This window comes from Micropterus salmoides, unplaced genomic scaffold (genome assembly GCF_014851395.1).
Source record: "Micropterus salmoides isolate LMB-PRFRI ecotype aquatic unplaced genomic scaffold, ASM1485139v1 Ms_hic_scaffold_8, whole genome shotgun sequence".
Taxonomy (NCBI): domain Eukaryota; kingdom Metazoa; phylum Chordata; class Actinopteri; order Centrarchiformes; family Centrarchidae; genus Micropterus; species Micropterus salmoides.
In genome coordinates this window covers 7,932,060-7,946,398 of record NW_024044570.1, presented here as the reverse complement: position 1 = coordinate 7,946,398, position 14,339 = coordinate 7,932,060, and the positions used below count along the sequence as shown (strand labels likewise).

Here is a 14,339-nt window from a genome sequence, read left to right as displayed (position 1 = left end):
AACACATGGTGCACACATGGTACCCCTTCACACGCATGTAAACAAGAAGCATATTTCAAACAAAACATCTGTGAGTAATAAATGCATTGTTTAATTTTTTTTTAGGTTGGCAGAGCTTTGTTTTGTAAATTGCATAATACATAGCACATTTTTCACCAAGGATTTACACTGTCTTTTTGGAAAACAAGCTTTTCCATGGGCCTCACCCACTGTGCAGCAATAAAGCTGGTAGCTGTTAAGGACATAATTTATTATGATATACTGTATTTGTAGACAAACTTTCTTGTTTACATGTATTATAAAACATATGCAGAAATCCTTCAGCGTGAGCTCATGACATGGGGAACTATAAAGTTGAGCACGAGATGACACTGCTCCGTTTTCATGAGCTTGTTTGTGGAAAAGACAGTGTATTTTTCTATAAAAAAGGGAGACATCTCATTAGAATCCTAACAAAACCAGCAAAAGCAAAAAACTATGGAAGTAGGTTGCAGCGCAAAAGAAAATTGTGAATCAAGTCCATGAAGCAGATCTGTTGGATAAATATTTTATCCAAACCAGAGAGTTAGCAGTGTTTAGGTGGTGTTTCGCACAAAATCATCTGGATAACCAAAATGGAAGAAGATACATATTTTGCCTATGCACTCGACCTTAAGGTGCTTTCAACACATTTTTTGAAATTTCAAACCTTCAGCGCTAATAATATAAGTGGAAAAATGTTTTAATAAAAACATGAACAAGAGTGTTTATGAGCCTTGACCATGTTGTGTTGAAAATATCTCATAACACACTTTCAAGTTCCAGGTTGACTTTAACACCTATTAAAAAGTCAGTGAAAACACAAAAGAAAGATGCAATAGAAAGCAAGGATGTAGCGTGATGGGTCAATGAATGAGCTAAGGGGTTCACACAGAAGATCTAAAGAGAGATAAGGGCTTATGGTGTTTAATGGAGGGGAAGTGCTTCTATGGTAGCAAGTCTCACTCCTGGTGGGGAATTACCTGCCCAAAATAAATAAAAAGTCAAATAAAATATCGAATTAGGGGAAACAAAGGATGGGAATGGCAACGGCAACAGGAGGGTGGAAGCTCTGACAAACCTGGCATCCTCAACCTCTTCCACCACCACCACCACCACCTCCTCCCTTTCCTCCCTCTCTCTCTCCTCCAACAGCTGCTGGAGTCTTCAGGGAGGGGTGAAGTGTCAAACGAGAGAAGGAAGCAAGAGATGAACGAAGGAAGGAAGAATGGAGGGAAGAATGGTCAGAGGAAGCTCTGTGTACTGGAAATCCCACCCTGTATCCCCCCTAAAGTGCCCCACAGCACAAATTTGATCATTTGTAACCTGGAACCTCTGATCAGTCTTTAATACTGTTGTAGATTTCTCATGATGAATTACTCCTTGCATTGACGTTTATCAGCACTACAATACGGTCTAATTAATTAATCTACATTAAAAATTTTAAATTAGTAGATTATTGAATGCTTCATGTCTATAAATGAAGTCAAAAATTTCATTTAAGCACTTATTAGCTGCACTGTGTCTCAGTTTAGAAATTATGACTAATGGTCCACAGGCCTTTAAATATGGATGTTCCAATGCATAAAATCCTATTTCTTAGTAAAGTCAAACTGACTTCTGGGTGAAACATTCAGTGATATGTTTTTGAAATATTTGGAATGGTTTAGGATAAAAATCACAAGATAATATCAGTTTGAAACGTATTCAGATGTATGCACACCTGTAACACCACATCCACTCAGAAAAAAACAATTCTAGATCAGTGACAAATGACAGTATGTCTACATCAGTCTTATTACCTTTTCTTTTTCTTTTTTTCTCGTTTCTTTAGTTTCTCCAGGTCTTTCTTGGCAAGTTCAATGATGTCAGAAGTCTCCTTCTCAGGGGCCAGCACCGTGGAGGAGAAGGAGCCGGTCCCTCCGTAGAACGACTGACGATTGGAGGCACGAGACAGATTCTTCCTCAAATGCTCATTCACAGCCTCGCTTTCCAGGAGTTTGGCCCTGAGGGTGAAATCCATGGACACAAACAGGAGGAACACACATATGACCAAGGGTAGAATTTGAAAATATACCATCAGTATTGTTATTCGTACATACTCTTAAGGAGGAGCCCAAAAGCATTTTCCAAAAATGTTGTCTCTATTATTTCCATGCCTCCTCTTGCACTCCTTTATGTCTCTCACTAAAAAGGTACATATTTATGACTTACAGTCCAAAAATACTCTAGAGACTGAAGTATGAAGCACATTGGGCTGAAAGGCCAATGGGATTTCAGCAAAGTTTTTGAAAATGTTTGTTTCTTTTCTTTCCGTCTCCTACCCACTTCTTTCATAATCAGCGCACGTTAAATCAATGTAAGTACTATTAACAATTTGACACATCTTTTATATTTGCTTACAAGTCATAAAACATTTAAAGAGTAATTTGAGAGGAGGAGGCCTTGGTCCATAAGTGGATCGTGTAACCAACTGTATATCCAGTATAAGGCAAAAGAGAAACAGCAAATGGGACAAAAAAACTGCATCAACTGTGTTCCAGCTCCATGCAACATACTACATCTATGTACATTTCGTATGCAGTGCATTCGTACTGGAAAAGTAACAAAGTTAAGTATAATCAAAGACATTGAAATGCACAGAAAATTATCCTGTTGGTGGACACTATTGTCCCACACTAGTGTCTAGAAGTCTGAAGATGTCAAAACTCCAGCAACACTTGTAGCACGAAGAACGACTTTTAGTCAAACCACTGTGTTCTGACTTCATCAGGCAACAAGCTGAAACAAGTTGTTCTTTGTCCACCAAGTGTTGCTGAAGTTGACCTCTACAGAAAACAAAAAAACCCCCAAAGCAATAAATCTTAAAATTTACAAAAATGTTTTGTGCACAAACTAACAAATAACCTGTATAAATTATAAATAAGTATAACTCTATTATACCCCACAGAGTAAGTGCCTACAATAGAACTGAGGCACAGTTAGCATTCACAAAAACTACTGTTAGAGTTGTTTACCTGAGGTCTTCAATCTCTTTGATGTAACTCTGAATCATGTTTCCAATTTCTTCAGTTCCGCCTTCACCTGGAAGAGAATCAAGACAATTTTAGATGAGAAAAAGGAAAAGAAAAATGGCTTTTCTAACCAAACTAAATATCTTTCCTTCATAACAGGTAACAAAATTATCTGGCAGAACACTTATTTTCCAATACTCAAAAGCCTGCGTGTTCCAGCTTACCTGCCCTGGCGAGGGTCTGGTTGGCCTGGTCACTGAGCAGCTGGGTGAGCCGTGCCCTCTGGGCATCAATGGTCTCTTGCATGGCCTTCACTCTCACCCTCAGGTTGCTGTTCTCTGTCAGCAGCATGGAGTTCTCGTGGAACATGTCGCTAAAGCTCTCAACACCATCCTCACCCGACATGCGTTTACCCTGCAGGGGGGAGGACAAGACATGTTTTTGACTCCTCCCTTTGACATGAAATATTAGGTTAATTATTTTAATTTCATTTTTCAATGCAATCCCTGACCTCTGAACTCCTCCTCTCTGCTTACCGTCTTGTACTCCATCAGCTCCATCTGCAGTCGAGCAATCTCTGTCCTCAGAGCGCTGATCTGCTGGCTGGCTTTGTCCTGGTTCACCATCACCTTGTTCTTGATGTTCCGGGCTCGGTTGGCGTACTTTAATGTGTTCAGAGTCTCCATGAAGTCACGGTCAGACGGGCTGATGCATGCGATCATCACTGTTTGGCTGAGACAAGAAGGAGGCGGATATTTATTGAAGGGGTCATATTATGCTCATTTTCAGGTTCATAATCTTATTTAGGGGTTGTACCAGAACAGGTTTACATGGTTTCATTTTCAAAAAAAAAAACATATTTTTTTGTCATTCAGCACATTGCTACAGCTCCTCTTTTCAACTTGTGTGTTGAAGGCTTCGTTTTAGCTATGGTGTGATGCCATGATCTTGCCTCTACATGATCTTTGTTGGGAGTTGCACATGCACAGTTCTTTGTAAAGGACTATTAGCCAATCAGAAGCAGAGTAGGGCGGGCCCCGAGAAGCTGGTAAACAGGCTTAGGTTCAACTGTATATCCCCTTACCAGCTTATCAACATGGACTGGAGCAAGAGTTTCTGAGTGGTGAGTTATTAATCTGTAACAAAAGTATCTTTCATCCACAAAGTTTTAACTGAGCGCTGTCTCTACATCACAGGAACAACTTTATGTCCACTGACTGCCTGGAGGGTAGCTAGTGTTTGGAAGGGAGAGGAGAGCTGTGTGCTGCAGCTCAGTGTTTTTCCACCGGTGTTTTTGAGGGCGTGTCGGACTGGCCGCTTGGCGAGCGTTATGACTGTTTTGCATTTTACTGTGTTGTCACAGGGATGGAAGGGAAGCGGCTGCACTACAATTGAGCTGTTTTCAGGCAGTTCAGAGCAGAGTTTTCTGAGGGAGATGGGAACTCACTTTGGGCTGGACTTAGGTTAGCAAAGTGAAAAAGCCCAATTACATGCACAAAACAGAAATATAGCTCAATAAAGCAGAGGGAAAGAGGGAAAAAGCTAAAAAGCATAATACCACCTCTTTAATGTGTGGTTCAGCTGCACAATTCTGACAAAAACTGATACAACTTGATGTATGATACATTACAATTTGAAACATTTGAAAAATAAGAATACAAAAAAACTACTTTAAAGCATAAAAGCTTAGGTGTAGGTATGCTCTAGAAAGTGGATCTTCCATTTTCAAATGTGGAAGAATCAGTGATAATATTTTCTGTTCAGTACATTATTAATGAGCCATCTTAAAAGGTCTTCCATTGGATTTATATCAATAGTTTGCCTGCATTATTCTCAAATACCTGTATATTTCACCCACTGTTTTGCATATGCATTACAAGGATCAGGGGAAGAGATCCTTATATGTTCTTTTATAATTACTTTTTGCAGTAATATGGGATTGATTTCCTATTTTCCTTAAATGAAAGACATTTTCAAAAAAAGCCTCGACTATCAAGACTCCAAGGGTTAACAGGGAAATTACACCCTACTTGAGGAAAAAAGGTAAAATCAGTTGTCCACCAACCTGTTTCCTCCTAATGAGTCCTGTAGAAGTCGGGTAAGTTTGGAGTCTCTGTAAGGCACATGTGAAGACCGCTTGCCACGGTCACCCAAAGCACTGATTACATTCCCCAGAGCGAGCTGCAGAAACAGAGAGGGGAGCAAAGCGAAGAAAAAAGTTTCAACAGTTTCAAGGTGCTGCAGCAGTTTACTATGTACAGAATGAAACTATAATTTATATACAGAAGGACACAATAAAAAGACAACATATGAACATGTTGCTCATCACTTAAAAAATGTTCTTTTCTTTTTATGCCATTTCTTTTAAATCATTTACCAAATCAGGCCCGTCAGTGATTTGTATGTTTTAAATGGTTTTCAGTCTGGTGGAAGCAATCATGGTTTTCATCACCAGGGGATAGGTTTAAAATAAATTACTATTAGATTCAATAAATGTGTACATTTTTTCCTGGTGATCCATTTGTAAAGTTTGATGGTTGTCCCTGCCTTTACCACTAAATGTATTAATTGTGCTCACACATCTCAAATACTCCAGAAATAAAAGTAAATAGAGGAAACCCTGGAATGACAGGGATAGTTACAGGGAACAGGGAATTATTTAAAATACTTAAAAATCTACACTGACGCTGCAACAAAATTTTACTTAGACTTTCTGCAAGTAACAGATCCAAATCCATTGGTATTGACAGAGCTTCAGACTGAAGCTTGTGTGTGTTGTTGGGTAAAACAGCAGAGATCATGTTAAATGGAAAAGGTTTGCGTTTGTCTTTGTTCTTTTCTAGTTGCATAGTTGATGACCTAATACACTTTGTGTGCCGGATGGACATTTATGAAATTCTGCCACTAGATGGCAGTCAAACTATAGAATATCGGGCTTCTATGCAGAGGAAGGACAAGCTCACCAGTCCACAGTTGATGGAGATGCCCTCTTTGGCGCGATCACCTGTCGCTCCAGTTCTCTTCAGCCTCTCAGAACCGGCCAAGTCCACAAAGTGAAACTTGGCGGTCAGCGTCTCATACTCGTCCATCTCAGAGTTTCCGTTGGAGACTCTGTTATCAGTCTCAGTTTCTTGCTGAGTGACAATGACACACACAGACACTGTTAGTTACACAGCACTGTGCTACCCTTGCAGTACCCTTGTCATTTATCAGAACAATGAGACTGTACTAACATTGTCAGAGGCACAGACGCGAACTTGGCACAGGTGGATGGTGAAGATGGCGTGGGATCGAGAGCTCTGGACGTTCATCTGAGTGCTGGCTGTGGTGCGAGAAAGAGCCCCCAGCTTCAGGCACTGTATCATCTAAACAGGCAGAGAAAAAGCTTTAAATATCAACACACTGGTCAAACTCACTTTGACACAAATACTTTCAGTGTAGGAATGAATAATATATGAATAATGAATGAATGAAATTGTATTTGTAAAGGCCTTGTGGTAGTAAAGGAGGTGCACATTCAAGAGTGTAGAGCTATTAATAATAAACATAAATAAACATCACGTTAAAAACTTAAATGGAGTACGAAAAGAATTGCATTATTATAACTTTAACATCTTTGTTAATTTATCATCAAGATGAAACCAGTGCCGTCTGAGAACCATATCGTCCACTAACAAAGTTAACTAATGAATGATTAAGTTTCTATTAATAGCTGAGATTTAGTATTACAATCGAATGTTATTCCCTCCTATATTTGAAAACTGACAGAAAGTTCTTGTTTATAGATTTGAGCAGCAACAATGTTTTATTCAATTGTCCATCTTTGTGTAGTTATCAGGCACATGTCCACCAAAAGTCTCAAGAACCTATTCAAACTCTACTGCATTAACAACGGCAGTCACAACGGGCGAGATGTTTGTTAAACACACGCTGCTTTACCTCAGCCTCGGAGGACACGGTCCGTGTGGTCACTCCTACTGTGTAGATTCCCCCGGTGGCGTCTTCGTGGATCTTGATGTGAGATTTCTGCTTCATGTCTCGTGTGGAGTCAAACAAGTCCAGAACTTCCTCATTATAAAGCTACAGGGAGCCGAAACACAAATGCACACAAAATATTAACCGGGCAGATTTAAATCATGGATTAAATCATAACAATTCACACAATATCTGAAGAAGAGAAGCAACACCAACAACTCCAGCTAATTTTTGACTAGAAAGGATTGGCGAAATTAAAAGTGGACACCTAGAAATGCAGCGATGCCACGCTCATGTCTACTTTGAAAAGAGAACATACAGAACTACTAACCCCGCTGTATGAGGGGGCATACAGAAACATGCCCCTGCATAGTGTAAAAAATACAATAATGCTAGTATGACAAAGCATGCTATGTAAACCTCTGTATTGTTAATGCAATAATCCTTAATCCCTTTAAGTTTCCTTTTAAAAACACCTGAAACTTTGTGATTTAATGTTGTATTTGCATATTTACTACTACAAAGGGCACTGTGCTTTACTCTATCGTCTCTGACCGACATTCAGTTCCTTTATTTTTAGGAGAACATTAACTGTAAATAAAAATATTACCCGAAGAACAACGTCTCCCAGTGCACTGATGCAGAACGTAACAAAAAAATTCAGGTAACTAATCTATGATAGATAGTAGAGCTAAAAATTGTGTTAAACTGAAGTGTTTGAGTAAATCCAAGCTATCGGCCAATCATCGGAGCCTTCTCCCTGCTAAATAAAGAATCTGTAAAACCTGCAGTGACATCTCATTTTCTTTTTTATTTATTTATTCAAAAAAAGTCTTTTGCATAGAAAATCTGGAAAAATAATAAAACTTTAAAGAATGTTTATATAAAAATGAACATATGAACAGTTAGAAATAGTAATAACTGTTGGAAACTATCACTATCTGCCCAGTGTTGGATTTCTGTGCATATCCATCTTTCACAAATATTCCTCCTCTCCAGTTCTTCTCAAGTAATGTGAACATTGTCACAGTCTGATGGACAGGCACAACTGTCTACTCACATCATTCCTGTTAACTCTTCCTGTCCTCACTGAGACACCACCATCAACCCCAACACCTCCTAACCCCCTGATGACAGCTGCTGCAGTTCAATTGTTAGGGTGGACATTTTCAAACGATGGAGCGCTGGTTACAAAGCTTGTTAAATGGAACCGTGTCAACAATTTCAGCATGACCTATGACATCTCTGTAAAGCCGGTCCTAATACTAGTGAAAGAAGGATTACATATTCTTTGTCTTATTTAATTTATACTTTGAGGTAAAATAAGAAAACATTATTTATGATGCAGTGAAGCTGTGTGTACCTCGAGGAATTGGGCGTTAATCTTAAACTCCGGCACAGGGCGTCCCTGCTCCTGGGCGGCCTGTCGGCGCTCCTCGATGCCCTTGAAGAGGTGGTGGACGGCGCGCGGGATGATACCAAGCTCCTCATCAACGATGTTCACGTCAAAGCCCGTACCCATGGTGTAGGTCTTCCCTGAACCCGTCTGGATAGGGAGGTGAGAAAAATATAATACATATAGATACAAAAGAACCAAAAAAAAGTTGTTAATGAAGGAATTCTACCGATTATACACATCATAGTCTGCTTACAGGTCTTGGAGAGTACTGCATGTATGAAAAAAGTTGATTACAGTCTTTTTGTGGCGTCAGAGGGAGCTTCACCATAAATTGCCTCAAGTGATGTCACTTGAGTCAGCGTCAGTTGGGGCTCAGGACTACAAGTTCTCTAAAAATCTATGTTGTGGAGTTAGAAAGAAGTTTATTATTCCTCATCCCTACTTAAGGCTTCATTAGCCACTGCTAGCATAACACACCCGCATCTCAAACCAAACAGTCAGTCGTAGAGGTGTATTGTGGGTAAAGAAGGCGTTTGGTGTCGAGAAGGAAGACTGTGTGGAATAAAAAAGACGATATCTCTGTCAACTATGAGATCTGCAATATTATAGAGGTGCAATGCTGAATCGGTGGAGTACTCTGTTAAAAGGGATTCGGGATGACTTTCCAGACGAGAAAAAGGTTTCAGATCTCAACTTAAGACTTATTATTTCTAACTTGATAAAAGTATTCTTAAAAAAGGTAAAAACAGTTGGTAGCAGTATTTTCAAACATACAACAAAAAGTACGTGGACTCCCGAACATTACATAAATGTCGAACATCTCAGTCCTAAACCATAGGCATTAATCTGCAGCAGTGTCCACGCCTCTGGTTTCAGGCTTTCCACCAGATGTTGGAACCTGACAGCAGGGATTTGGCCACTGATGTTTGGCGATATGCCCTGGCTCACAGTCAGCGTTCCAGTTCATCCCAAAGGTGTTAAATGGGGTTGAGGTCAGGGCTCTGTGCAGGCCATTCAAGTTCCTTCACACAAAGCTGGGGAAACCATTTCTGAATTGATCTGGCCTTGCGCACACCTAGTCATGCCAAAACAAGACGACGGCCTTCCTCAAACTTGTCAGAGAGTTAGAAGAAAACCATTGTCTAAAATATCATTGTATGCAGTAGCATTAATACTTCACTCACCAAGAACTAAGGGCCCCAAACCATAAAAAGAGCCAGTGATGAAACATAAATGTTCACATACATTTTGACATGTAGTGTATTTTGCCTCTGCTCTCTAAAGTGCACTTTGTAGGGTATACCAGCTTTTGAAAAGATCTATACAAATAAAGAGTGCATCAAGTTCAATGGGATTTTTTTCACTTTCTAGAATTTTTCCACATCCCTTAGGCACAGACATGAACTCATTGCATTTACAGTGATTGGACAAGTTTTTCCAGTCAAGAAAAAAGGTGACTTCCGAGGCTATTGTCAGTAGAAAGCTTGGTAACTATTTACTTACTAGTTTTCCTTTGCTCTACACTTTTAAAATGTATTGTTTGTTTTTTTTAGAACAACAAACAGACACGCTAACATATAGCATGTTAAATTTAGCATTGCAAAAAAATTAAACAGAATTTTACCAACTGGTATCTCCTTTTCTTCTTTAAAATTATACACATCTTTCGATAAGGGAACATTTACTCTCTACTCTCCACATCTTTACTGTCTGTTTATATCTGCAACCCAACCGGGCAGAGTTCTTGTGATGCAGCCGAGTGGGTCGATCTAAATCTAGATTAGTCCCTGTAAAGCCACAGAGGCAAACAGGTCTGATCCAGGTCAAGCCAACCGCGGCGTGGGTGAATGTGCTTTCAGAAGTAGGCCAGCAGTCACAGAAGCAGTAACTGGGGAGATATGTGTTCATATGGACACACATTAAAAATGTATTGCTGTCTAAAAGGTGTGTGTGCACTTGACTTCACTTGGAATCGTGCGAGTGCCGTACAGAAGGAGCTCGGTCGCCACAGCAACCACAGCACTAGGGGAGGAGGGGAGCTATGAGGCCCAAACTTGCATGTTATTTCCATGTGGCGAACTTGGTGAAGCAAACGAAGACAGAGGGAGTAGTAGCGGGAGTCAAAGAAGAAAAAGAGTGGGAGAGTAGGACTGCAGCTAATGATAATTTTTCAGTACCCATTAATCTGCATATTGTTATCTAAATTAATCGTTTGATGTCTGAAATTTAAAAATGCCCATGAGAATTTCCCAAAGGTCAAGATGACATAGTCAACTTATTTTTCCCTAATAAGCAGACCTACTCCAATGTTTTTCCACATATGCCTTGACAACTGATGAAGTACCCCAAGGGGGGCAAGTACGGCTGGTTGCGATTTACTGCTCTATTGTAATTCTACAACTGCTACTTCTGTGTACTCCCATTGCGTGTTTATTCATCCTGGACGGGGATCCACCTCTTTTGGTCTTCATGAGGCCTCTGTTTCCTTTCAATGCTGGAGTTGTTTAAATAAAAAAATAAAATAAATCATAAAATAAAAATCGCCATTTTGTCATACATATTGAAATCAGAAAACATTCATATAAAGGAATAGTTTAATGCACTTATTCTCTTTCCTGCTGACAGACAGTCAATGCCACTCTCTTATCAGTTAAATATTAAGCTTGAGCCAGCAGCCAGTTATCTTAGCTTAGCATAGAAACTGGAAACAGGGCAAACAGCTAGCCTGGCTCTTTCCAAAGGTTACAGAAATATGTCTACAAGTGCCTGGAAAGCTTACTAAGAAACTTATTATAAGTTGTTCCGTACAAAAAACTTTTTTCTTCACTTTTTTTTATCTACAGACAAGACACAGGCTAGCAGTTTCCCCCGTTTCCAGTTTTTATGCTAAGCTAATCTAACTGACAACTGTCTGTAGCTTCATATTAAGTGTACAGATGTGAGGGTAGCATTGATCTTCTTCATTGATCCAACTCTCAGCAAGAAAGCAAATAAGACTGGTTAAAAACTGGTTGAAGAAATACACAGTTACAGAGGTTCAAATGCCACAACAGAATTATCCTCTGATGGCAACACTCTCCATCTCTCAAACACCGCCTTCTCTTTCTCTCCTCAAACACACAAATGCACAGAGTCTATTTCCCTACATCCCCCAGCTATAAAGCTCCATCAGCACTGCAGCTTAGGACAAAGACTCGCCTGTCCGTATGCAAAAACGGTGGCGTTGTAGCCCTCGAAGCAGCCCTCGATCAGCTTCTCTGTGCAGGTGGTGTAGAGGTCTTCCTGCTGGGAGTCCATGTCGAACATGTAGTCGTAAGTGAAGGCTTTGTCTTTCCCCAGGATCACCTGAGGCTCCCCAGGCATCACGTATGTACAGATGTGGCATCCCTCTATCTTCTCCCTGGCCAGCTGAGGACGAATCCTACAGCAAACACAGAAATGAGGGCTTGAGTTACACAATGAGGAATATTATATAATTAATATATTATTAAGTATACCTATGCGGTCAAATGAAACCCAGTATAACAGACCTGCCACACATTGGCCAGTTTTTGTAAAACTTTCTAAGTAGTGTTAATTCAACTTTATGTTTATTGCTGAGGTTGTAGTTAGCGGTGTTATTGTATTAGACTGTGTTATACCCCCCACCATGTTTGTAGATGGGGTGGGCGAAACCTTAGAAACACCTCAATATAATGCAGGGTGTTATGAAGGATACATATTAAAATATTTATTGAAATAAAATAAATAATGCCCCTCAATAATTTAAAACATTTTAAATGCCCTTTTGTTACTAAACACAACTACTGTCCCTTGTACGCTTCCATAACTCATTCCTGAGAGCTTATGTTAATTCAATCTAGGCAAGGAAAGTAAAGAAAAATGCAGCCTAAAGCAGTAGAAATTCTTGGCATCACACATTCAGCAGTGGAGGAAAATTCCAACCCACACCCAAACCACTGAGCCAAATAAAATAAAATAAAAAAAAAAAAATCAATATGGATAAATTTCTAGGGACAAATCTGATTGGTGTAAAATAATAGAACATTTTGTTTGTAAATATGGAATGTAGGGTCGTGTTTAATAGTTATATACCATCAGGAAGGGAAATAAGGTAAATAATGTAGGATAAACTGTAGTTCTTGCCCTGTGTATGCAAAATCAGTAAGATTACAGTGAGTAAAGTAAGGAAATAAGAAAACAAACACTAGGGAACATAAAAAGGTTTGATGCTCCTTTGGGGACTGGAGTAAACTTTCAAATAATTTGTGTAACACCATTTTAGTTGCTTCTCAGAGTTGCAGTGAAATCAATGTTCAATGTTTCTTAAAGCTGTAGAAGAAAAATAAATAATAGACATTGTTAGAAAATGCAAAACTAAAGCATCCACTGATTGTAACAAAATAGATATGAAGATAGTAAAAACTGAAATTGAGGGGAAATTTGTCATTCCAAACTGGTCAATTTCCAACAAAAATGAAAACAGCAAAAGTCATACCTCTGTACAAAACTGGAGATAAACACCACTTCAGAAATTACTGGCCTGTCTCTCTCTAGAAAAACTCTTTAATGACAGATTGGACAAATTCATAGATAAACACAAACTGCTTACTGACAGCCAGTATGGATTCAGAAAAAATAGGTCAACATCACTAGCTTTAATTGAACTCATTGAAGAAATTACAAATTCCACTGACCAAAAACAATATGGAGTTGCGGCATTCATTGATTTGAAAAAAGCATTTGATACAATTAATCATGACATACTAATGAATAGACTGGAAAGGCTCGGGATCAGAGGAATTGTACTGAAGTGGTTAAGCAGTTATTTAAAAGACAGGAAACAATTTGTGAAGTTGGGAGATTACACATCTCAATGTTTGGACATTGAGATGTGGTGTACCCCAGGGGTCAGTGTTGGGACCAAAATTATTTATCCTCTACATAAATGACGTATGTAAAGTATCTGTTCTACTCAAATTTGTATTATTTGCAGACGACACAAACATCTTTACTTCTGGTCAGAATTTACAGCAACTCCTGGATTTAATCACTTCAGAAAAATAAAACAGTGGTTTGGCACAAACAAGTTATCATTAAATCTGAGCAAAACTAAATTCATGATATTTGGCAATTGTAAATCAATCATTCAAGTTCAGTTACAGATCGAGGGTGTTAATATAGAAAGAGTACATGAAATAAAATTCCTTGGAGTGATTATAGACGACAAGATTTGCTGGAAATCTCACATAAAACATATCCAAACAAAACTATCTAGAAGTATTTCAGTCCTGGCTAAAGCTAAGCACATTCTAGATTATAGATCACTCCACATTTTGTATTGTTCACTGGTGTTATTGTATTTAAATTACTGTGTAGTGGTTTGGGGTAACACATATCAAAATTCATTGCAATCGTTATTTATACTTCAAAAAAGAGCAATGAGAATAATTCATAACACAGGATATTTGGAACACACCAACTCATTATTTTCACAGTCTAAAGCATTAAAACTATTTGATCTAGTTGAATTTCAAACAGCAGTAATTATGTTCAAGGCTAGAAACAATTTATTGCCTGGCAATGTACAGAAAAGGAAAGTCACATTTTAAGACTCCCAGTTTTTGAACTACTCGGAAAAGTTTCTGTTTATCTGTCAGTGGTGTTAAGTTGTGGAATAAACTTAATAATAAATTAAAGCAATGTCCAAATATTTTCCATTTTAAAAAGATGTTCAAAGAAATTATTTTCCAGAGGTACAGAAAAACAGTGCTGATAATAACCTGGGCTTATACTGAAGAATTTGTAGTATGTATAAATATTGTCGTGTATGGGTAATATCTGTATGTGAATAGAACTTTTGAATATATATTTTCATTCATTATAGATTTATTATCTATTTAGAGTTATTATTTTGAGTTATTTCCTTAAAT

The 14,339-nt window shown here is 38.6% G+C and overlaps 1 protein-coding gene across 5 annotated transcripts in view; it reads right to left on the bottom strand.

Annotated features, from left to right (window-relative positions):
* The window catches only part of kif21a (kinesin family member 21A), a 58,077-nt gene that overhangs the window by 22,319 nt on the left and 21,419 nt on the right, over window positions 1-14,339 (bottom strand). For 4 of the 5 annotated variants that reach the window (XM_038705814.1, XM_038705815.1, XM_038705817.1 and 1 more), the window contains exons 2-12: window positions 11,605-11,827; window positions 8,371-8,553; window positions 6,972-7,112; window positions 6,266-6,397; window positions 5,996-6,166; window positions 5,098-5,213; window positions 3,569-3,764; window positions 3,257-3,446; window positions 3,036-3,102; window positions 1,821-2,024; window positions 1,100-1,183 (exon numbers count right to left, since the gene is read on the bottom strand). In XM_038705814.1, the coding sequence (XP_038561742.1) occupies window positions 1,100-1,183; window positions 1,821-2,024; window positions 3,036-3,102; window positions 3,257-3,446; window positions 3,569-3,764; window positions 5,098-5,213; window positions 5,996-6,166; window positions 6,266-6,397; window positions 6,972-7,112; window positions 8,371-8,553; window positions 11,605-11,827 (1,707 nt within the window). The remainder of the gene's footprint in view (window positions 1-1,099; window positions 1,184-1,820; window positions 2,025-3,035; window positions 3,103-3,256; window positions 3,447-3,568; window positions 3,765-5,097; window positions 5,214-5,995; window positions 6,167-6,265; window positions 6,398-6,971; window positions 7,113-8,370; window positions 8,554-11,604; window positions 11,828-14,339) is intronic. The other variant, XM_038705816.1, reaches the window with a different exon arrangement.